The following is a 25,820-nucleotide window of genomic DNA, read 5'->3' as shown; positions in this document are numbered from 1 at the left end:
GAGAAAGTCTTTTTTATAAATTAAGTAAACTCTACCACCAACATGGGGCTCAAACTCAAAACCCCGAGATCAAGAGTTGCATGCTCTGCTGACTGAGCCAGCCAGGTGCCCCAGAAAGTCATATATTTATAGAGGTTTGACTCATTACCAACTCACCTTTTTCAGAAGTTTATGCAATAAAATGAATGTAAGTAAACTCGGCAATAAGTCTTCTAGTTTGGCCTGATTTATTTAAAGTGGGTGTAAAGAGAGTTCTAGTTGAAGACGGGGTTGTAGAAAAAACTATGTCCTCCTCCATGGAACACACCAAATTACATCTATTAATTGAACAATTCCTCCTGAAAAACTAAGGGCTGACTGAACAGCTACTGAATAACCAAAGATAGAACAAAAAGAGAACAGGAAGAGAGATGGAGACATGCCACAGTTTAAAAGAGTAACTAGCATATACAGCCACAGCTCCAGTCAGCCAGCTAAAGTCACCAACCACAAACAGTCTGCACAGAGGACACCATACACAAGATCACCCCTTCAAGTTTAGGAGAAGTAGCTCTTTACCTTTCTATAGAAACAAACACAAAAACTCAAGCAAAATGGGGAGACAGAGGGTGCCTGGGTGGCTCAGATGGTTAAGTGTCTGCCTTCGGCTCAGGTCATGATCCCGGGGTCCTGGGATTGAGTCCCGCATCGGGCTCCCTGCTCCTTGGGAGCCTGCTTCTCCCTCTGCCTCTCTGTCTCTCATGAATAAATAAATAAAATCTTTAAAAAAAAAAAAAGGGGGGGGGAGACAGAGGAATATGCTCAAAAAAAAAAAAAACCCTCAGAAAAAGAACTAAATGAAACAGAAATAAACAATAAGCCTGAAAAAGAATTTAAAGTAATGGTCAAAATGGCACCTGGGTGGCTCAGTTAGTTAAGCGTCTGCCTTCGGCTCAGGTCATGATGCCAGGGTCCTGGGATCAAGCCCCACGTCAGGCTCCCTGCTCAGCAGGAGCCTGCTTCTCCCTCTCCTCCCCGACTGTGATCTCTCGCTATCTCTGTCACTATCTCTCTCAAATAAATAAAATAAATAAAATCTTTAAAAAACAAAAAATAAAGTAATGGTCATAAAGATACTCACTGGGCTGAAGAAAAGAGTGGACAAATTCAGTGATACCTTCAATAACAAGACAGAAGATATTAAAAGAAACCAATCAGAGCTGAAGAACACAATAACTGAAAAAAAAAAAACATACTGTAGGAAATCAACAGCAGATTAAAGGATCAGAAGGATATATCAGTGATCTAGAAGAGAGGGTAATGGAAAGCATACAAGCAGAAGAGCACAAAGAGAAAAAAAGTTCCAAAAATGTAAATAGATTAAGAAATCTTTTGGACAATATCAAGCAAACATTTACATTACTGGGATTCTAGAAGACGAAGAAGAGAAAGGTGTAGAAAAGTTATGTGAAGAAATAAGTGAAAACTTTCCTAACCTAGGGAAGGAAATAGATCTCCAAGTCCAAGAAGCACAGAGAGTTCCAAACCAGATGAACCCAAGGAGCTCCAGACCATGGCACACAATAATTAAAATGTCAAAGGTTAAAAATAAAAATAAAGACAGATTTTAAAAGCAGCAAGAGAAAAACAAAAAGTACCTACAAGGGAAAACATGAAGCTATCAGCTGATTTTTCAGCAGAAACTTTGCAGGTCAGGGCAACCCTATTGGGACCCCTCTCACTCCTGTGAGCTTTTTTTGTATCCTTGCTTAATAAACTTCTGTTGCTTTACTCACAAGAGAAAAAAAAAAAAAAAAACTTAGCAGGCCAGAAAGGAGTGGCATTATATATTCAAAGTGCTGAAAGGAAAAACTATAACCAAGTACCTGCAAGGTATTCATATTTGAGGAGAGAGTTTCCTAGACAAATAAAAGATAAAGAAGTTAATACCGCTAAACCAGTGTTATAAAAGTAAACTGTGGAGAAGTCAGTAAAAAGGGAAGAGAAGGGGGAAAAGATTTTTTCTTTTACTGTTTTTGCTTTGCTTTTTTAGAAAGTGTTTGAGCTTAGATGACCAGAAAGGTAATATGGACTGTTACTCATTTGGATATTATATATGAACCTCATGGTAACCACAAACCGAAAACCTATGGGAGATACATAAAAAATAGAAAGAAGCCAAACAAAACACTATATTCACCAGTCACAAAGAAAGAGAGCAAGAGAAAAAGAAAGAGAGCAAGAAAGGTGTTTCATAGAACTAAGTAACACAACCAGAAAATAAATTTTAAAAATGGCACTAGGTACACACTTATCAATAATTACTTTAAATGTAAATGGCCTAAATACTCCTATCAAAAGACACAGAATAACAGAATGGATAAAAAAACAAGACCCATCTATATGCTGCCTACAATAGACTCACCTCAGACATAAAGACACGTACAGACTGAAAGTGAAGGGATGGAAAAACATTCACCATGAAAATGGAAGCCCCCCCCCACCAAAAAAAAGAAGCCCAGGTAGCAATACTTATATCAGACAAAAGACACTTTAAAATAAAGACTATAACAAGAGACAAAGAAAGGCATTACATAATGAGAAAGTAATTAATCCAACAAGAGAATATAACAATTGTAATTATCTATGCACCCAACACTGGAGCACCTAAATACATAAAGCCACTGTTAACAGACAAAATGAGAGAAACTGATGCTAATATAATAATAGTAGGGGGACTTTAACAATACACTTACATCAGTGGATAGATCATCCTGACAGAAAATCAATAAGGAAATGTCTTTGAAAGACACATTGGACTAGATGGACATAACAACATACACAGAACATTCCATCCAAAAACAAGAGAATAAACATTCTTTTTCAAGTGCATGGGTAACATACTCCATAATAGATCACATATTAGGTCATAAAACAAGTCTCAATAAATTTAAGAAGAGTCAAATCATATGAATTTTTTTTTTTTTAACTACAATGGTATGAAACTAGAAACAAATCACAAGAAAAAAAAAAAACTGGAGGGGCGCTTGGGTGGCTCACTTGGTTAAGCGACTACCTTCGGCTCAGGTCATGATCCCAGCATCCTGGGATCAAGCCCCGCATTGGGCTCCCCTCTTGGCAGGAAGCCTGCTTCTCCCTCTCCCACTTCTCCTGCTTGTGTTCCCTCTCTCACTGTCTCTCTCTCTATTAAATAAATAAATAAAATCTTAAAAAAAAATTTTTTTTAAGAAAAAAAACTGGAAAAAATACAAACACATAGACATTAAACAACATGATACTAAACAGCCAATGGGTCAATGAAGCAATCAAAGAAGAAATGAAAAAACAGGGCGCCTGGGTGGCTCAGTCGGCTAAGTGTCTGCCTTCAGCTTAGGTCATGATCCCTGAGTCCCAGGATCAAGACCCGCACTGGGCTCCCTGCTCAGCAGGGAGTCTGCTTCTCCCTCTGCTTGTGCTCTCTCTCTCTTACTCTCTCTCTCTCAAATAAATAAAATCTTTAAAAAATATATTAAAATTAAAAATAAAAGGAATAAAAAAATACATGGAGACAAATGAAAATGAAAACACAATGGTCCAAAATCTTTGGGATACAGCAAAAGCAGTTCTAAGAGGGAAGTATAGAGCAATACAGACCTACCTGAAGAAGCAAGAAAAAAATCAAACAATCTAAACTTACACCTAAAAGGAACTACAAAAAGAATAACAAAATCCAAGGTGAATAGAAGAAAGGATGTAATACAGATCAAAGCAGAAATAAATGACATACAGACTGAAAAAAGAAAAAAAAGGAAAAAATATCAGTGAAACAAGAACTGGTTTTTTGAAAAGATAAACAAAATTGATAAACCCTTAGCCAGACTCATCAAGAAAAAAAGAGAAAGGACCCAAATAAATAAAATCAGAATCAAGAGAAGTAACAACTGACATCAAGAAATACAAAGGATTATAAGAGCATACTATGAAAAATCATATACCAACAAACTGGACAACCTAACAGAAATAGCTAATTCCTCAAAACACACAATCTTACAAAACTGAACCAGGAAGAAATAAAAAAGTCTTAATAGACCAATTACAATAAGAAAATTGAATTGGTAATCAAAAAACTACCAAAAAGGGATGCCTGGGTTGTGAGTTGGTTAAGTGTCCAACTCTTGGTTCCAGCTCCAGTCCTGATCTCAGGGTTGTGAGATCAAGCCCCATGTCAGGCTCTGCTCTCAGCGTGGAGTCAGCTTGAGATCCTCTCTCCCTCTGCCCCTCCCACTCATGCTCTCTCTCTTTCTCAAATAAATAAATAAATCTAAAAAAAAAAAAAACTACCAAAAGTTCCAGGACCAGATGGATTCACAGATGAATTCTACCAGACATTTAAAGAAGAGTTAATACCTATTCTCAAAGTAGTCAAAAAAAAAAAAAAAACCCAGAAGAGAAAGGAAAACTTCCAAATACATTCTACGAGGCCAGCACTACCCAGATACCAAAACCAGACAAAGACACAACAAAAAAAGAAAATTACAGGCCAATATATCCCTGGTGAATATAGATGCAAAAATTCTCAACAAAATATTAGCAAACTGTATACAACACATTAAAAAAATCATTCACCATGATCAGATGGGATTTATTCTAGGGATGCAAGGGTAATTCAATATTTGTGAATCAATCAACATCATATACCACATCTACAAAACAAAAGACAAAAATCATATGATCATCTCAATAGAAGCAAAAAAAGCATTTAAAAAGATTCAACATTCATTCACAATAAAAACTCTCAACAAAATGGGGTTAGAGAGAATATACCTCAACATAATAAAGGCCTTCTACAAAAAACCCACAGGTAACATCACACTCAATGGTGAAAAACTGAGAGCTTTCCCTCTAAGTTCAGTAACAAGACAAGGATGTCCATTCTCACCACCTTTTTAAAAATTAATTAATTAATTTGAGAGAGAGAGAGAACAAGAATGAGCTGGAGCGGCAGATGGAGAGGGAGAGAGAATCTCAAGCAGATTCTGGACCCAGTGTGGAGCTGACGCAAGACTCAATCTCATGACCCTGAGATCATGACCTGAGCCCAAACTAAGGGTTGAATGCTTAACCAACTGAGCCACCCAGGCACCCCCACCCTCACCACTTTTATTCAACATAGTACTGAAAGTCCTCTCCACAGCAATCAGACAAGAAAAAGAAAAAAGAGGCATCCATTTTGGTAGGGGAAGTTAAATTGTCACTATTCGCAGACAGCATGATACTATACACAGAAAATCCTGAAGACTCAACCAAAAAACATACTAGAATAAATGAATTCAGTAAAGTGGCAGTATACAAAAAACACAGAAATAAGTAGCATTTCTATATACTAACAACAAAGTCACAGAGAAATTTTAAAACAACACCATTTATAATTGCACCAAAAACAATAAAATACCTAGGAATAAACTTGACCAAAGAGGTGAAAAACCTGTACTTTGAAAACTATAAAATACTGATGAAAGAAACTGAAGATGACACTAATGGAAAGATATTGCATGTTCATGGATTAAAAGAATATTGCCAAAATGTCCGTATTACCCAAAGCAATTTATGGTTTCAAAGCAATCCCTACCAAAATACCAACATCATTTTTCACTAAACTACAACAATCAATACTAATATTTGTATGGGGGGGCGGTGCCTGGGTGGCTCAGTTAGTTAAGCATCTGCCTTCGGCTCAGGTCATGATCCCAGAGTCCTGGGATGGAGCCCTGCTTCGGGCTCTGTGCTCAGCGGGGAGTCGGCTTCTCTCGCTCCCTGTCTCCCTCTTCCCTCCCCACTTGTACTCTCTCACGCTCCCTCTCTCTCTCAAATAAATAAAATTTTAAAATAAAATAAAACTTGGGCGCCTGGGTGGCTCAGTTGGTTGGGCGACTGCCTTCGGCTCAGGTCATGATCCTGGAGTCCCGGGATCGAGTCCCGCATCAGGCTACCTGCTCAGCAGGGAGTCTGCTTCTCCCTCTGACCCTCCCCCCTCTCGTGCTCTCTCTCCCATTCTCTCTCTCAAATGAATACATAAAATCTTTTAAAAAATAAATAAATAAATAATAAAATAAAATAAAATGAAACTTTTATGGAACCACAGAAGATCCCAAATAGCCAAAGCAATCCTGAGAATGAAGAATGAACCTGGAACTATCACAATTCCTTATTTCAAGATATACTACAAAGTTGTAGAGATCAAAACAGTATGGTACCAGCACAAAAACAGACAAATGGATTAATGGAACAGAATAGAGACCCCAGAAATAAACACACATTTATATGGTCAATTAATCTATGATAAAGGAAGCAAGAATATACAATGAGGAAGAGACAGTCTTTTCAATAAATGGTGCTGGGAAAACTGAACAGCCACATGTAGAAGAATGAAATTGGACTACTTTCTAACAACATACATAAAACTAAACTCAAAATGGATTAAAGACCTAAACAGGAGACGAAACCATAAAAATTCTAGAAGAGAAGACAGGCAGTAATTTCTCTGACATTGGCCATAGCAAAATTTTTCTAGATATGTCTCCTGAGGCAAGGAAAACAAAAGCAAAAATAAACTATTGGGACTACATCAAAATAAAAAGTTTTTGCATAGCAAAGGAAACCATCAACAAAATGAAAAGACAACCTACTGAATGGGAGAAGATATCTGCAAATCATTTATTTTATAAGGGGTTAGTATCAAAAATATATAAAGAATTTAAACAACTCAACACCAAAAGAAAAAACAAACAGTCTGATTAAGAAATGGGCAGGTGACCTGAATAGACATTTTCCCAAAGAAGACATACAGATGGGGCGCCTGGGGGGCTCAGTCATTAAACGTCTGCCTTCAGCTCAGGTTATGATCCCAGGGTCCTGGGATCAATCCCCACATCGGGCTCCCTGCTCTGAGGGAAGCCTGCTTCTCCCTCTCCCACTCCCCCTGCTTGTGTTCCCTCTCTCGCTGTCTCTCTCTGTCAAATAAATAAAATCTTAAAAATAAATAAATAAAAAATAAAAAAGAAGACATACAGATGGCCCACAGACACATGAAAAGATGCAGCTCAACATGACCAATGATCAGGGAAATGCAAATCATAACCACAATGAGATATCACTCACATCTGTCAGAATGGCTAAAATAAAAAAGACAAAAACACAAGTGCTGGCAAGGATGTGGAGAAAAAGGGAACCCTCTTGCACTGTTGGTGGGAATGTAAATTAGTACAGCCACTGTGGAAAACAGTATGGAGATTCCTCAGAAAATCAGAAGTAGAAATACCATATGATCCAATAATTTCACTATTTGATATTTACCCAGGGAACGCAAAAACACTAAGTCGAAAGATATATGTATCCCTGTTTACCACAGCATTACTTACAATAACCAAGACATGCAACCTAAATATCCATCAGTAGATGAATGGATAAGGAAAATGTGGCATATACACTATGGAATATTACACAACCATAAAATATGAGATTGTGCCATTTGAGACAACACAATGGACCTAGAAGGTATTATGTTAAGTGAAATAAATCAGACTGAGAGACAAATACCATGATTTGACACATAAATGGAATCTAAAAAAAAATGAATAAACAAAAAGCATAATCAAAACTATAAATACAGAGAACAAACTGATGGTTGTCAGAGAGAGGGTTTGGGCAAAACCGGTGAAGGCGAGAGGGAGGTACAGGCTTCCAGTTATGGAACGACTAAGTCACCGGAATAAAAAGCAGAGCATAAGGAATACAGTCAGTGATACTGTAATAGTGATGTAATGAGAGAGATGGTAAGCTATACTTGTGGGGAACATAGCATAATATATAAACTTTTCTTTTTTTTTTTTTTTAAGATTTTATTTATTTGTTTGACAGACAGTGAGCACAAGCAAGGGGAGCAGCAGGCAGAGGGAGAAGCAGATTCCCTGCTGAGCAAGGAGCCCGAAGCAGGACTCGATCCCAGGACCCTGGAATCATGACCTGAGCTGAAGGAAGATGCTTAACCGACTGAGCCACCCATGCACCCCTAAACTTTTCAAGTCAGTAAGTTGTACACCTGAAACTAATGTAACATTGTGTCAACTATGCCCAAATCTTATGGGGTGCTTGGCTGGCTCAGTTCAGGTTGTGAGTTGGAGCCTCACACTGGGTGTAGAAATTGCTTAAAAATAAAAATCTCTTGGGGCGCCTGGGTGGCTCAGTCGTTAAGCATCTGCCTTCCGCTCGGGTCATGATGTCAGGGTCCTGGGATTGAGCCCCCGCATCGGGCTCCTTGCTCCGAGGGAAGCCTGCTTCTCCCTCTCCCACTCCCCCTGCTTGTGTTCCCTCTCTCACTGTGTCTCTCTCTGTCAAATAAAATCTTAAAAAAAAAACAAAACCATAAAATAAAATAAAAATATCTTTAAAAAAGGGGGGGACTCAGAGAAAGATGCAAAATGGACTCCAGTGGGAAAACAGCAACTATTGGGAAAAGTTAAAATTCTGATTTTTAAATTTATTATATGCCACACTCAAGAAATATGGGTTACACAAAGAAGAAATCCATCAAAATGGTGAAAACCGCAAACATTTTAACGAGTTTAAAAACAGTTTGTAACATTCCTAGGAGACACAGAAAAATAACAAATATACTAACTCTTGGATAGATAATTCATATAGTTTCTTGGTTGTCCTAACATTGTACTTAATTGAAAATCATATATAAAATAAGTAGAAAAGCTATGGGTAAAATGCTAACTTACAAGATGTTGGACATTTACATGGTAGTTTCATAATTCTGAAACTGCTCTGTGATTTTGAGACCAATATAAGTAGCTAAGTGACATTAGAAGGATTTTTAAACCTCCGTGGTTTAAGTTCCTTATGTTTGAAATTCCAAATGAAAAGAATTTCTTACAGATTAAGAAGTTACGCTAGCATTTTAAAACACACCGTAAGGGACGCCTGGGTGGCTCAGGTCATGATCCCAGCATCCTGGGATTGAGCCCTACATCGGGCTCCCTGCTCAGTGGGTAGTCTGCTTCTCCCTCTGCCTGCCACTCCCCTTGCTTGTGTGCTTTCTTTCTCTCTCTCCGTCAAATAAATAAATAAAAAATAAAAAAACACACCACACTGTAAGAACAGTTCTCTTTTAGCTGAGATAAAAAAGGTGATCCCATATCTTTATTATTTCAGAATTTTATGTTATAGGTAGGAGGGAATTTTTAAAGTGAGACTGTGAGACTTAATTAGCCAAGACCTTTCAAAGTAGTGGTAAAGCTAAAATACAGGGGAGGGAGAAAAAAAATCCCCTTACTATGATTTAGAATAGTTTTTTTTCCCCCCTGTACAGGACCAAACAAGTATTTTAGGCTTTGTGATTCATACGGTCTCTACTGTAGCTACTCAACACAGACCCTGTAGCAGGAAAGTTGTGTTTCAATAAGCCTTTCCTTACGGGCACTGAAATTTGAATTTCATATAATTTTCACGTGTTACTAAATATCCTTCCAGGAATTTTTTTGTCCCAACCAATTAAAGACATAAAAACTATTCTTCGCTTGAGGGGCCACACCAAAAGCCACACAAGGCTTAGTGGAAAAGTATAAACATAACCCTCTTCGTAGGAAATATAACAAATAAAGCTTCTGGATTGAAAAGGGTCGTAACCATAAAATAAAGAGGCAGGACGTTTTTTTATGTAGCTAAGGCCGTCGATGCACCTCACAACCCGTTTGAATATCGGGGCCGCAGGGCTTGAGTAGATGAGAAAAGGAGGGGAAATTACAGCTCCGAAGGGCCCGGGGCACTGTGCTAACCGCGTGCCTCTGACTATCACATTTAACCCCCACTGCAACTCTATTAAGAAGATGTAACCGTCCTCTTTTCCGAAGATGAAGGGGCTTAAGGAGCTCAACTGATTGATGCAGTGACGCAGCTATTAAGCGACCAAGTCAGAATTCGAAGTCTTCGGGACCCTGAGAACAAAGGGCGGGGCTCTGGGCCACGGCGCCCGTTTGGATCCGGCCGAGCCGGCCGGAGGGAACAACCTGAGCAGCAGGGTCAAGCGGTCCTCGGGACGCGCCGTCTGGGCGCCGGCGACCTGTGGTGACCCGCCTTCCTCGCCTCCCGCTCCGGAGTCCGCGGGCTCGGTGACCGCTTGCTCTCTGGGTTGCTTCTCCATTCTCCAATGCCTCCGGTGCAAAGAGGAATCGTCTGGGGCGGAAAGATGCAGCCTCAGGACCCGATTTTCCCGCCACTAAATTGACGCCCGGAAAGGGCCGGACAACCGCCGCACTCCGTCCCGCCCCTTCCGCCCTACGGTCCCACCCCTTCCGTCCCGTTCTCTGGTTGCCGTGGTTACTCCTTTCACGCTTATCCTGGCGACTAGTATAAGACCACTAGTAAGAAAAAGTGAAACTTTAGGCATCAGCTTTGTCGAGTGCTGGCCTAGGGGTTGGGTTACAGCTGTTTGGGACACACCCCGGCTCCCGGGAACCGCCTGGAAGCCTGGAAGGGAAAACCCCGACACATATGGTCAATCATCCTTGGCGCTGGGACAGCGGTTTTTGGACCCATCTTGGCACTCCGTTAACCTTCACAGCCTTGGAAAATGGGTGTACCCGGGCAGGCCAAGAAAGGGAAACAATGGAGGGTTGTTTTGTTTAAGCAGACTTTCGATCTGAGTTCTTAACGTCCAGACACCCCTCGTTTGACGAAGTTCAGGGATACCCAAAGCCCCTACGAGGCAGTGCATATACTTGAACCCCAGACTTGCAGCGTGAAATTTCACTATCAGTAAGATTCGCACTGTTAACAGTTCTGTGCCCCGACGTGTTGGCTTGTCGACTTACTAGGTTGCAGTTAAGCTTTTCAGCTGGGCGATGATGGTAATGGAGAAAATGCAGGACGGATAAATCCCTGATTGTAGTTTTTCATTAAGGGCTGTCGCTCTAGCTTTGTAGCAAAAGCACAGGAACTCACACCTCTGAACAAGAAAGCCGAGCATTCCCCTTAAGTAACTAGTTTCCCCTGTGTTACACTTGGTCATACAGTGCGCGCTCTCCCTTCTTCCTCTTCATTATCAAAGTAACAACTCCCGGTATAATTGCGATTCAAAAGGATGTAAGTAAGACCGTAGATTCGCCACTCCTACCCTCAAACTCCTGGAAAAGCATGGTTTCCTTTCACTTTTTATTTTACACAAAAAGAGCAATGTTACTGTTTTTTAGGTTTACCCTGGATGTCTTCCAATATCTCACATCAATCGCATACTTTTAAGCAGTTGCCTATCTGGTGTCCCAGGCCAAATTTGGGACAAAGACAATGCAGTAATTCCTCTCAGCAGGAATCAGAATCATGGGGAGGACTAGTTAAAACCGACTGCTAGGTGGGTAGGAGGATGAGTGAAATAGGTGAAGGGGCTTAAAAGCAGACTTAATGTGATGAGCACAGAGTAATGTAGAGAACTGTTGAATGGCTATGTTGTGCACCTGAAATTAATATAACACTGTGTTAATTTTACTGGCATTTAAATTGGCAGGTGCCTCTCCCAAGTTTTTATTCTGATTTTCATTTCTAACAAATGCCCAGGTGATATTCATGATGCTGGATTGGGATGACACTTTGAGAACCACTGGGGGTAATGGATTATAACTGATTTTTAAAAATCCAGAGTAAAACAAAAAGGGAATATGTGGGTGTGGAGCTATTCTTTAGAGAATGTCCAATAATATAGAAGGGATAATACAATTAGCTAACTACCATCATGTGACTCCTAGTGAGGTAAATGATTCAAAGTTAATATCATTAATGGATAATAAAACTAAAGATTACAGCACCTTTATAGCAAAGCTGTATTAGGTGGTTACCATCTTAACCAGATGATCAAACTCAGTATCATCAGTAGCTTAACAACTAATATGTGACTCCAAAATGATGCATAACTTGTACAAATCACCTATATTCTTGCTAGAATGCATAACCTGAACTTAACTATGAAGAACCAATCAGACAAGAAATTTGAATGATGGGGTGCCTGGGTGGCTCAGTCGTTAAGCATCTGCCTTCGGCTCAGGTCGTGATCCCAGGGTCCTGGGATCGAGCCCCGCATCCGGCTCCCTGCTCTGTGGGAAGCCTGCTTCTCCCTCTCCCCCTGCTTGTGTTCCCTCTTTCATTGTGTCTCTCTCTATCAAATAAATAAATAAAGTCTTTTAAAAAAAAAATCTAGAATGACGGACATTCTATAAGGCAAACAGACTGGACAATTCATGTCCATGCCTTGAAAAACAAAAAGCAGGACAACTATTATATATGGGAAACAAATTTTGATTGGAACCTGTTTTGGAAAAAAGCTTATAAAACATCTTTGAAACAATGGAGGAAATCTGAATATGCACTGCATATTACATATGGAGTTGTTAATTGTCTTAATGTGATAAAGATTATGGTTATTTAGGAAACTGAATTATTAGATGCATGATGAAATATTTTAAGGTGACATATTGAAATCTAAAATTTACTTTGAAATGACTCTGAAAAAGAAAAATAGATGCACACACATATAGATATGCTCCCAACATACATACTTTTCTTTCTTTATACCTGTAATTTAATATTTGCCTACAAAAGTACCTAGAACTTTGTCCCCTAACAGGAAAAAAAATCTTTTTTATATCTTTGGAATATTTACAGAAATCATTCAAATACTTATCTACAGAGAAAATATTAAGTTTCAAAAAGGCTTTTTTTTTTTTTTTAAAGATTTTATTTATTTTTTTGACAGAGACATAGCAAGAGCAGGAACACAAGCAGGGGGAGTGGGAGAGGGAGAAGCAGGCTTCCCGCAGAGCAGGGAGCCCGATGTGGGACTCGATCCCAGGACCCTGGGATCATGACCTGAGCTGAAGGCAGACGCTTAACGACTGAGCCACCCAGGCGCCCCTCAAAAAGGCTTTTTAAAGACCCCCATTTCCAATAAAATTAAAAAATCACCAACACGAAGATGTTCGACAAAAAACTTTAAAAGAAACCGACTACTTAGGGGCGCCTGGGTGGCTCAGTCGTTGAGCGTCTGCCTTCGGCTCAGGTCATGATCCCAGGGCCCTGGGATCGAGCCCCGCATCCGGCTCCCTGCTCCGCGGGAAGCCTGCTTCTCCCTCTCCCACTCCCCCTGCTTGTGTTCCCTCTCTCGCTGTGTCTCTCTCTGTCAAATAAATAAATAAAATTTTTTAAAAATTAAAAATTTAAAAAATTTAAAAAATAAACCGACTACTTAGAAAATTAGCAGTTAAATAATCTCCAGATCACGAAGAACCACAAAAGAAATTATAATGACCAGAAATAGATAAAAAGGAGGGCTTCAGAAACAAGCTATCTCAAAGAAAATGTATAAATGCTTTTATCACCAAAATACATTGAATATTTAACTTAAACTAGAAAATAACAAAAGAAAAAGATGGTGAGAATAGTGTAAAAGCTAAAACTACAAAATAAAGGTCATAGAAATGTAACACCAAAACGGATTCTTTCAAAATACCCCCCCAAAAAACAAAACCTCCATGCAAGCCTGGTTAGGAAATAAAATATTTAAGATCAGGAACAAGAAACAAGATATAATTACATACACAGCTATAATTTTAAAAACCTAGAATAGAGTATTTCCTATTAATGGGGGGGAATAGTTCCTAAAAAACACCAAATGACAATGGAAAACATATCCTTTTAAGCAGATCCAGGCCAAATGATTGTAAAAGTTTAATTGAGCTAGTTTTAAATGAATGAATAAGGATTTCAAAGTATGTGATATAAAAATGAAAACCTCTTTAATCCACCTTAAACCTGGTAAAATACAAGAAAAACTAGAAAACCATACCAACAACAAAAACTGGGCCAATTTCCCAAATAAGATGCAAAATTTTCTAGAAGAAATAGATTAAATCTATGTAAGATGAGCAAGAATTCATTCCACTTTAATAAACCTCTAATGCAGAATATTATACCATATTAATAACCCTAATAACACCATAAGCTGAAAAAGTAAATGAATTTCCACAGCCTTGCCAATTAACAACTCTAAACAAAAACAGAAAAATACCTAGGATATAAAGACTACTTAAAGCCTAACAACAAAAATATTAAATGATAAAAACACTTGAGATGTCTAACCCAGAAACAACACAGGGATTTGCCTATTATGATTATGTTGGAGACTCTTTTTTTTTTTTTTTTTTAAGATTTTATTCCTTTATTTGACAGAGAGCTAGCATAAGTAGGCAGAGCGGCAGGCAGAGGGAGAGGGAGAAGCAGCAGGCTCTCTGCTGAGCAGGGAGCCCCACCCGGGGCTCGATTGGGGCTCCATCCCAGGACCCTGGGATCATGACCTGAGCCAAAGGCAGACACTTCAACGGACTGAGCCACCCAGGCGCCCCAATGTTGGAGATTCTAATACTGTAAATATCATAAACATTGAAAAAATAAAATTTTTAATTTTAAGGCCTAGGTTTAAGGTTTTCTACTCCATTAAAAACAAATTGAATAAAAAAAAATTAAGAATACTGGTGTCAGCTGGATAAGAAAACTACAACTAGCAATAAAAAGATAGGTGGGAAATAGATCCCATTCACAATAGTGACAAAAAACCACAAACCAAACAATAAACTTCAGTTATATAATTAAAATTCTAATATTCTATTGGAGGGCATGCAACAAGCCTTGGAGAAAAGTGCTTCTGGATGAGAAGACAGGTCTACTCGAAACCTCCAAGTTTTTCTGTTAACTGGACATAACTTTATAAATTTCTTATGTTTGAAATTGCCCCCAAATATCTGGAAAATAGTGCTAGCTTCATCTTATCAGATAATGTAATAGTTTTACATTATTTATCGCAGGAAAAAACAAGTAGAAATATTTAGATCAGGAAATGATAGATGGGTGGGATACCTGAGGGGTCAGATGGTTAAGTTCTGCCTTTGGCTCAGGTCATGATCCCAGGGTCCTGGGATCAAGACCCACATCCAGCTCCCTGCTTAGCGGGGAGTCTGCCTCTCCCCCTGCTCATGCTCTGTCTCAAATGAGTAAGTAAAATTTTTCTAAAAAAATAAAAGGAAATGATAGATGGGCATTGTTTCAATTCAGGTTGACAAGGATAATTTTGATCATGTGGTAGGAGCATAAATGGGCACCTGTCTGTCAGAGTCCTACCTTATCCCATATACAAAAAGTTTGAGGGATTATAAATATAATGGGTAAATTTTAGAATTTTAGATGTTTACAGTTTGGGGATAGAGTTGACCTTAGGACTGAAAATCCAGGGGCGCCTGGGTGGCTCAGTCAGTTAAGCATCTGCCTTCGGCTCGGGTCGTGATCCCAGGGTCCTGGGACTGAGCCCCACGTTGGTCTTCCTGCTCAGCGGAAAGCCTGCTTTTCCCTCTCCCTCTCCCTGTTTGACAGAGACAATGAGAGGGAATACAAGCAGGGGGAGTGGGAGAGGGAGAAGCAGGCTTCCTGCTGAGCAGGGAGCCCGATGCGGGGCTCGATCCCAGGACCCTGGGATCATGACCTGAGCTGAAGGCAGACGCTTAACTGACTGAGCCACCCAGGCGCCCCTAAAATCTTTAGATCTTTAAAAAAAAAAAAAGGACTTAAAATCCAAAAGCAACTACAGGAAAAAAAGTAGATTTGATAATACACAAACTTAAAAGTGTCCACATGACAAAAGAGCATAAACAGTCAAAAGGCAAAAGACAAAATGGGAAAACCTCACATACTGATAAGTAGTCAACAAAAATTTATTCAACTAGCCATCAAAACTATAAATTACAACAGCAAACAAGATAGATTTTTTGCCAAATTCACAGAAATTGGAGAATCATTGCCTTCAGTTCTGGCAAGGACACAGAGGAATCCAGCACTTTTGTACACTGCTGATGACACTGAAAGTCATCTTTTGTTAAGTACCTGCCAAAACTTAGTACATATTCTGGAGAACCCAGTGTACAAAAAGGAAAGTGTTATTTAATGATAATAAAGACATTTGTCTGTAGGAGCAAAGAGGAAAAGCAATGTGAAGGTCAATAGCAGAATGGTTGAACACTGTAGTATATCGTACTATGGAATGTAATGACCAAATACAGGCAAGGCCTATACATGTTCAAAGGAATTGCTTATGTATAGAATGATCCCATTTCTTAGAAATCCCTGTAGCAATTTATGTGCATGTCTGTGTTTATAGAAGAAGTATCGAAGGATCTATCCCAAACTGTTGATACCTTCAGATGGATGGGATTGAGCTGTAGGAGTGGGGGGTAAAGAGTAAATTAACTTTTCTAGATACTTTTGTAGGTTTTGAGGATCTACTTTTATTTGATCAATAAACAATAAAAAGGTAAAGTAGGTTTAAAATATAAAGTTCGTATTTTTGCAAGTGAAAAAATGATACTAGCTGAAGTTGATAATTTAAGAAATAGTGGTAGAAGTAAAAACTACTTAGAATTATGGCAGCAACCACCAGAAGAAACAGAAAATGGGGAGTGGGGGGGTCCTAAGGATGAGATGGCAGGCTTTTAAGCAGAACAAGGCTGCATATTCTCCAAGACAATTGGGCTTACGTGCAGTATGCCCTACAGAAGGGCTTTAAATGCCTTCATGACCACAGTAATCCATATTAAGAAAGCGAAAGCCAAATACATAAAACAAGAACCACACAAGTAACAATTATGTATGTAAGTTGGGTCCCAATAAACTGAAAGCACTTTTTATACTCCCCATCATACCTTTAACACAACTTTTAGGTTACCCTCAAGTAGGAAAGTAGTGACATTCAAATGAGTTAAGGTATAAGAAGTAAAAAGAACCACAAACTTTATTAAAAGTAGAGGTAACATATAATATATACAGATGGCACATGGTGCCAATTTTATTTGCAGTTATAGTACTCCAACTCATGTTTACAAGTTACACCTTTGCCACAGCCTTGGCTAAATCTTGAACTAGTGCAGAATTTAGCTGTGCCAGAGTGCTGATCTTAGCATGCTTAGATGTGGCATACTTGTTCTTGATAGTCTGGAAGAGAAAAGCATAGTAGTTAATGAAGGCAAAGAGGAAAACATTGTTAAGATCCCATGGTGCAGATATTCACTTAAAACTTCAAATACTTAAAAATAAGGGTATGCATCGGGGTGTCTGGGTGGCTCGGTAGGTTAAGCATCGAACTCTTGATTTCAGTTTTGGTCATGATCTCAAGGTTGAGCTCAAGCCCTGCACCAGGTTATGCACTGGGCGTGGAGTCTGCTTAAGATTCTCTCCCATAGGGTGCCTGAGTGGCTCAGTTGGTTAAGCGACTGCCTTCGGCTCAGGTCATGATCCTGGAGTCCCGGGATCGAGTCCCGCATCGGGCTCCCTGCTTGGCAGGGAGTCTGCTTCTCCCTCTGACCCTCCTCCCTCTCATGCTCTCTGTCTCTCATTCTCTGTCTCAAATAAATAAATAAAATATTTAAAAAAAAAAAAAGATTCTCTCCCATAAAATAAGATGAAATCAGAGATGGAGACAAACTATAAGAGACTCTGAATTTTAGGAAACAAACTGGGGGGTGCTGGAGAGGAGGTAGGTGGGGGGATGGCATAACTGGGTGATGGGCATTAAGAAGGGCATGTGATGTAATGAGCCCTGAGTGTTATATGCAACTGATGAATCACTGAACTCTACCTCTGAAACTAATAATACAGTATATGTAAATTAATTGAATTTAAATAAAATTTTAAAAAATCTCTCTCCTTCTGTACCCACCCTCTAACTGCCCCCCCAAAAAAGGGGAAAATAAGCCATGCATTTGCAGTCATGAAATCTTAAGTATTTTCACTCTGCACCCTCCCGCATCCCCCCCAACATCTACAGTACCCCTGACTTACCATGTGCTTTGTAAGCCCACGATTCACCATGACTATATTCTTAGCGAGGTGTTGCATAACATTTAGAAGGGATTCTTCAGTGTATGAGAGATAATGCTGTAGAGTTGGTGTCTATGGCAACAAAAGTTAATGTTAGAAATGCTCATCAACAATGCTTTTCATAAAATTTCTGTATCTTAGTCAAGAGTAGGGTAGGAAGAGATTCCATAGGACTGATTATAACTAAGATTTAAGATAAATTTAAGATAAATTTAAGATGCTTTCTTCCCCAGGTACTCTTCTTTCATGCTTCTCTAGGACCCTGTATTTAAAAATCTATTATACACGTGCTCAAATTCTTTCACACCAACATTCTCATGCATAGTTCTACTCCGAGGGTGTAGGGTAGCACATGGCAAACAGGAGAAATATTTGGTGAATCAAAGGAGTATGAATGAACTTCTAGCATGTCGTTTGACCTGAGTGTCTTCTTCTATATAGAAAGATGAAATTAGGTAATGAAGTGGGAGTATCCGATGAACACACAAATAAGATAAACATTTTTAATCATTCTTTCAGTAGATGCTATATTTTTAGAAACCATTAGAATTGTCCTTTAATGTAAAAAGTCCAGTATTCATGCAAACATCACTTACAATTTAAAAGCTTAGGGTAACCTAAGTCTATGGGACAGAGCTTACCCATTCACCGTTATCAAGAATTTTCAGTGCTAAGCAAAAAGCTCCTGCTGCAATCTGAGAAGGAGGAAAGTGCACCATATCGTAGTCCAACATAGTTAGTTCCATCAGGTATTTGGCCAAAGTATGTTGTTCAACATCAACCTGAAACAAAACCCACAGGTCTCAACTTCAGTCAGAGAATTCTGTATTGGCAATAAGCAGTATGCCCATAACTATAATTACAAATGTTTGTCTATTGACTCTCAAATGCAATTGCCCATGGAAGGCCTTAATGAAAATATTAATATACAGCCTGATTGGAAATAAAGAACATTTTTATGTCTTCCTCATGCAGATTTATAAGTCAGCTGAATTAGATCTCCTTGATTAGCAGTATTTTTTTTTTTTAAAGATTTTATTTATTTGAGACAGAGAGAATGAGAGAGAGAGAGAGAGCACATGAGAGGGGGGAGGGTCAGAGGGAGAAGCAGACTCCCTGCTGAGCAGGGAGCCCGATGCGGGACTCGATCCAGGGACTCCAGGATCATGACCTGAGCCGAAGGCAGTCGCTTAACCAACTGAGCCACCCAGGCGCCCTGATTAGCAGTATTTCATCATGTACCATACTAAAGGTTACCCAAGAAATCTGTACCTCTCCAATCTTAGATGCTCTCCGAAGGAAATGCAGGGGTAGAGGGCGGCCCAAACCAAAATTTAAAGATCTTAGAATCTTCATTTCCATCTGTCTGATTTGGTGTTTAGTGTAAGTGTTGTCAGTCACAAAGGCAAAGTCACCAATTTCTGGAGGGTACATTTCTTCATATTTGCTTGCAATAAACATGGCAGTGACACCAACCAGCTGCAGCATCTTCTTGGGCACACAATTATTCTGCAATGGGAATTCCAACTGGATGAACAACTAATATGTACGTGAAAAAGGAGACAACAGAGCTATGAAGGGGACATGGGAAAAACACTCTCACAGCAAAATCTTGACACTACCCCAAGACAGATGGTTAGCTGGAAAAAGTCTTTTTTTTTTAAGATTTTATTTATTTATTTGAGAGAAAGAGAGCATGAGCAGGAGGGAGGGTTAGAGGGAGAGGAATAAACAAACAGACTCCCCGCTGAGCAGAGAGCCCCATGCGGGGCTTGATCCCAAGACTCAGATCATGACCTGAGCCGAAGGCAGATGCTTAACAGACTGAGCCACCCAGGTGCCCCTGAAAAAGTCTGTTTATGACTCTGCTAGGATCCTGGAAGGGAGAACCCTCAATTACTGAATTATGCTCACCTGCATGAACCGATCAATAATGGAAACAGTCATGTACATGGTCTCCTGCAGTAACCTGAATTTCATTTGAACCTGTACTAGCCAGTCAATAAGGATGGCTCTCATGTTTCCAGTGACTTCACGACCCAGTAGGTATTTTGGTCTGACTGCTTGCTCTTCCTGCAAAAGAATGCTGATTATCCTTTAGAGGCAAGACTCCATGTGACATTTCTGTCCACAGATATTAGTCACCACAGAATAGTAATGCAGAGTTCAGAATCTCTAACAGTGCTCAACTTAATTACTCATACAGTCACGACATACAGCTCTGTCACTGAGGAAGAAAGCAAACCTTAAATAGGACAGTTTGACAGGTTTTTCCTTATGCACAGATCTCATTATGTTCAACCTGCCATCACTGCTACTTGCCCACACTCTGTACCCACTTCATCCCAGACAAAGCTATCATGCCATCATCTTAAATCTTTTCACTTATGATTCTAAACCCAGAACCTGAGCTGTATGAAGTAGGGAAAGCTAGCAGCAGCTACTTCCCAGGTCAGCTGGAACCTGTGTGCTGCCCACTCTCCTGCTCTAGGATTGAAACCCCCAAAACACTACAGAGAGAAAGAATGAACCATCAAGGACCAGCACATACGCCTGCTAAACCCACTTGGCCAAGGTTGTAATTTTATTAAAAAGAAGGGAGAAAAAAACCAAAGTGGAAGGCTGGTCCTGGCAAGGAAGTTTCTGTAGGACAATCCTATAGAAAATGGATGCCTAAAGAAGAGAATGCATTATTAACAAACAGTTGGGCAAATTTGGTAGTGTACAGCTTATTAGCATACAGAATGCTTCCTTGTCTTGGGGTGGGGGACAAATGCCATTAATAGGAAGTTTCAGAAGTGATATGAAATCAAAGAAAACCAAAAACTTTTTTTGAGCGTACTCCACTTGGACACAAAGAACAATTTCCCCGGTATCACATGCACATCAGCCACAATGAGCCAAAAGGCCTTGTGTTCCTGCTGGTTATTTTTCAGCATATTCTCCGTTACCATCTCTCTCCTGCCTCTAATCCTCCAACTCAGAGCCTGGGACCTGCCCACTCCTAACTGTGATAGACATAAGTATATCACTCAACCTATGGACATTTGTTAGAGTTATGGTATTCACTGTCACTTTGAACTTTACCTGTTCAAAATGGCAAATACAGATGTCCTTAGTTTGATTAGTGACTTGATTTTTGGTACTCTGTGAATGAGAATTTGAAAGTGGAATCTACTGTTAAGAAATACTGTTCACATCCTGCTTGATTATAAACTGTCAGTGGAAAATGTCTTTTTTTTTTTTTAAAGATCTTATTTATTTATTTGACAGAGAGAGACACAGCTAGAGAGGGAACACAAGCAGGGGGAGTGGGGGAGAGAGAGAAGCAGGCTTCCCGCTGAGCAGGGAGCCCGATGCGGGGCTCGATCCCAGGACCCTGGGACCATGACCTGAGCCAAAGGCAGACGCTTAACGACTGAGCCATCCAGGCACCCCGGAAAATGTCTTTAAATAAAGTTAAATGCAGTTTAAAAAAACAAAGATTCTAAAAATAATACAGACCTCAAGTTGTCTCAGATAAGCATAAATATCTTTCACATATTCACTGCAAAGGTTTGGATCAGCTCCATCTTCTGCATCCACATCATTCACTGCAAGAATTACATCAGAGAATGCCTGACACAGATATTCTTCTGCAGGGGCACATCCAGATGTTTCCATTGGGCTTGGAGAGGGAGTATCAACCTTGAAACAGAGAGACCTTTTGAAATAATAGCAAAGAGGAGCATACAATCTAGGAATGAAGGCCCAATTATTGGTACTAACACAACAGACCAACTGCTAAATAGACATAGAATTCATAATTCATTTCCTTAAAAGGAAAAGTATCTTTCTTTTCAAATTTATTCAATTTCTCCTTAGGACATGATTAATACAAAAAGCAAAAAGCCAAAACAGACTGAGCAGATTTTAAGTTAGCAGAACCTAAACACCAATGGGTAAAACAGAGAAAAAGCAAGCAAAATCACATTCTAGACTTTCCTCCAAAGGAAATGAGTAAACAATCTGTTTATCAGCATCATGTTAAGTCAATCCAAATGAATGACAGTCTTTAGTCTTTATATCAAAACATGGACTGCTTCTCACTGCCCAGGAAAACTCAAGTTCGGCCCTGACTACTAAGGATTAACAAAGTTTGTTATTTTCTTTTAAGATCTTATTTGTCAGAGAGAGAGAACACAAGCAGGGGGAGAGGCAGGCAGAGGGAGAAGCAGGCTCCCCGCTCAGCGGGGAGCCCCTTGTGGAACTCACTCTCAAGACCCAGGAATCATGACCTGAGCTGAAGGCAGACGCTTAACCACCCAGGCGCTCCCCAGTTTATTATTATTAGCCATTTCCTTCAAACTCCAGTTATCCCTTTGTTCAAACATTTATTGGCATTTTCTTCTAGTCAAGCTCTGTGCTAGACACTGCCTTTATAGTGTCCTCAAAGGGCTTTGAATTTAGAAGAGAGAAGTAAATGAAATGAGACTGATTCTAGTAACAAGGGTGAGGGTAAGTTAGGCAAAGTTCCTGGAGTTGATGCTTGAGCTGCTTTGAAGGATGAAAGGTTACCGTCTGAAAGAATGAGAGAAGGGCGCCTGAGTGGCTCAGTCGTTAAGCGTCTGCCTTCGGCTCAGGTCATGATCCCAGGGTCCTGGCATCGAGCCCCGCATTGGGCTCCCTGCTGGGCAGGAGGCCGGCTTCTCCCTCTCCCACTCCCCCTCTGTGTTTCCTCTCTCGCTGTCTCTCTCTCTCTCTGTCAAATAAATAAATAAATAAAATCTTTAAAAAAATAAAACAATGAGAGTGAGAAAGGCCTTTTTTATTAAGTGGGAGAGCAAAGTCAAGAATCAGTATGGGACTTTCAAGGAAACCTCACGTAGTTTGGTATGGCCAGTTGAGAGACTGTGCATGCTCTAGGTTTCATGTGTTATATCCAGAATGTCAATACTAAAGCAATAGCCTCAAATCTCCTATCCTTAGATATAAGGAACTGGGCTGAATGACTTCACAGATCATTTTCTCAACTGGTTTTAACTATTATTTGTTTCTTAATTTAAAGATGTAATTGTCTTATTAAGTGATTCATGAAGTGAGCATCATCCCATCTAGCAAGTAGAGATGCTCCTTAACTATGTTTTACTTTATTTTTTTTTTAAAGATTTTATTTATTTATTTGAGAGAGAGTGAGAGTGAGAGAGCATAAGCAGCGGGGAAGCAGCAAAGGGAGAGGGAGCAGACTCCTCGCTGAGCAGGGAGCCTGACGTGGGGCTGGATCCCAGGACCCTGGGATCATGACCTGAGCTGAAGGTAGATGCTTAACTGACTGAGCCACCCAGGCACCCCCTTAACTACGTTTTAAAAATTAGAGCTTCATTAAATGCAGTTCATTGTAATTTCAGCAAAGGAGCCCCTTCTACGAGCAGTGTTTCTCCTTCACAGGAGTGGATACATTTATGTAACTGATATTTAATAAGTTCTTAGTCTTAGTTTTTGAGGCTGTTAACTCATCTACTCTCTGAAAAGCTACATTTTCTTTCTGCTTTACACCTTTGTTCCAATGTTACAGGATTATTAAATACTCAGTGGCCACATTAGGGATTAAAGGATTCAAGATAATCTGTTTCAGTCAATAAATTCCGGTCAGATGGCTTGTACCAAAGACCGCAAAATCTTTGGTCTATGCAGCTCTCACCCAATATCTCAATACCATTCACGGGGGGGTGGGGATGGGGGGTAGTACAACAAAATGATGAAGAGCCTAGCTTCTGAAGCCAGATGGCCTGGGTTTAACATCCATAGGTGCCGCTGATTAGATGTGTGACTCTAGAAAAATTACTTAATACTTCTCTAAGCCATTATCTAAAAGGTAAAGGTAATAATACAAGTAAGAGAGTCCATGTAAAGCTTATGCCAGTTAAAAGCACTTCAAGTGCAGAGCAGAGAGTACCTCCTGCTAAGTACTCTATAAATGTTACTAGTATTACTATTTGTTCAAATGCTATTCCATGTATTATAAAACGAGGGGAAAGAAACACCCAACAGATTGGATGGAGAAAAGCAGAGTAAATTTACCAAAATAGGCTCAGGCGAAAGTTTTTCTTCTTTAATAGGCTCAGGTTCTGGCTCTGGTTCTGGCACAGGCTCAGGCACAGGCTCGGGTGCCTTTTCCAGAGGTTTAGGTATTTTTTTAGCAATAACTTTTCCAGGAACCAAAGTTTTTGCTTCCTGTGGATGAAAGGACGAAAATGAAATGTTTCCCCACCAAGGGTCACAGCTGTAGGGTGAACTCTTACAGACAGAGAAGTTGGCTCAGGAAGATAGTTACCTTTTTCAGAGGCAGTTTGGCCTGTGGTTGTTCGCTGACTTTGTTACCAATGTCTCCGAGAGCCGTTCTTGGCCTCAGCCCGGGTTTGGAGGCCGCAGTCGTGGCCAGGGGCACGCGCTTTGCGCCTGCCATACTGATCTTCGCCTTATTTTCAACATTAACTTTTGTGTTCTGAAAGAAACAAGACCACTTTGAGGGCCGGCCCAACCAGCCACGTTGGAGTTAAGTCAAGGGTCAGTGAAGGTGGGGCAAGAGAGCAGCTCTCAGAAGAAAAGCTGGCTGTAAAAATTGGGTTCCGAAGGGAAACCGGGGTTCCAGGATCTACGCTTCGGCTGTGACAAGCCCATTTCTTCCAGAACCTCTTCACTCACCTATTGAGGGGCTGCCTGCTTAATCCCCGGCGACTCTGAACTCTTAATTTACATTTGAAAGGAAATCGGAAAAGCCTCCAAAGGCAGCACCTTCTCTCCGGGAAAGGGGATACGCGGTTGGTGGGAGCTCACTCAGGGGGCCTCTACCACATTTTAAAAGAGGGTTCCTGTCGACCATCCACCGCCCTCCCCCCCGCGCCAAACATTCACCCACGGACGGCCCCGTCCTCTTCCTTTCTCCGCCAGGCCCCCAAACGCCCCCACCGTGCCAGGGGCCCACCGATCCCCCCATCCTCCTCCCCAAATCGCTGCCTTAGTCCACTCGGGGAATGGCGGGGGGGGGGGGGGTGCTCCGGCAAGGGACCGAGGACGAGAGGACACGCAGCGAGCGAGGAAGGCCGCGTTTGCTCACCCTGGTGACCCGGAGCGCCATGGCTTCGTCTTCACCAGGCAGCTGCTCAGTGGGGAGAAGCAGAGCGCGGGAGCCACCAACGAGCCGGGGACCTGAAGCCACCGCAGCTCAACAGCCGTTCCTCCGCAGCACGCCGGGAGGAGCTGGGCCCGGCCTCGGGTTTAAACCCCGCACTGCTCCCTCCTTATTGGTCAGTTCGTGGCACTCGCTCCCTTCCCATTGGCGGCTGCCTGTTCCTCCGAGAATGCGTTTCCAGGGCGACCCCGCGGAGACGTTCGAGGGCGGGCGGGGCCAGGCCTTGGCTCCCCGGGCAGCTGTGCGGCCAGCTGGGGAGGCGAGCCGGAGGTGCGCGACCCACCTGCGGGGAGCGGGGTGTGCTGGTGCGCCGCGGGAGCCAACCGGGGGCACGGCTGGTACCCCTGCGGCGGGGGACAGTGGAGCCGCCTGAGTTTGAGAACCTGAGCAGCAGTTACGGCTCTAGTCCCACTTACTGTTACACAGTTTCCTCTTTGCTTTGGCATGTAGCAGGAAAGGCTTTTATATACATTCTTTCATTTGACTATTCAGCAGCCCTCTGGGTGAAGGGCCTGAAGCTCAGAGAGGCTTTGAGTGACTTTCCCAGAGTCACAAATTCGTAACATGGGAAATAAACGTCCCTGATGTTTCCACAACGCTAATGGTCTGTTAAAAATATTGTCAGCTTCTTAATCTGCCCGATTACTTTAATCGAATTGCTTCCCAGAGCCAATCTTTTGTTTTAGCTGTTTATTTGAAAATA

General features: G+C 40.9%; 2 protein-coding genes across 2 annotated transcripts in view; both read right to left on the bottom strand.

Annotated features, from left to right (window-relative positions):
- The window catches only part of CENPH (centromere protein H), a 28,876-nt gene extending 18,123 nt beyond the window's left edge, over positions 1-10,753 (bottom strand). The window contains exon 1 of the mRNA XM_035014571.1: positions 10,050-10,753. Within this exon, the coding sequence (XP_034870462.1) occupies positions 10,050-10,183 (134 nt within the window). The 5' untranslated portion in view covers positions 10,184-10,753. The remainder of the gene's footprint in view (positions 1-10,049) is intronic.
- A 5,017-nt stretch (positions 10,754-15,770) lies between these two features.
- CCNB1 (cyclin B1) lies at positions 15,771-25,208 on the bottom strand. The gene is made up of 9 exons (XM_035014570.1): positions 25,043-25,208; positions 24,260-24,430; positions 24,007-24,159; positions 21,451-21,633; positions 19,861-20,019; positions 19,219-19,455; positions 18,588-18,728; positions 17,908-18,018; positions 15,771-17,061 (listed from the first exon to the last, which is right to left on the bottom strand). The coding sequence occupies exons 1-9, from the start codon at positions 25,061-25,063 to the stop codon at positions 16,954-16,956; spliced, it is 1,284 nt and encodes a 427-aa protein (XP_034870461.1). The 5' UTR covers positions 25,064-25,208; the 3' UTR covers positions 15,771-16,953.
- Between the last annotated feature and the right edge of the window lie 612 nt (positions 25,209-25,820).

Source organism: Mirounga leonina, unplaced genomic scaffold (genome assembly GCF_011800145.1).
Source record: "Mirounga leonina isolate KUSES-001 unplaced genomic scaffold, KU_Mleo_1.0 Mir_168, whole genome shotgun sequence".
Taxonomy (NCBI): domain Eukaryota; kingdom Metazoa; phylum Chordata; class Mammalia; order Carnivora; family Phocidae; genus Mirounga; species Mirounga leonina.
This window is presented reverse-complemented; position numbering and strand designations above follow the sequence as displayed.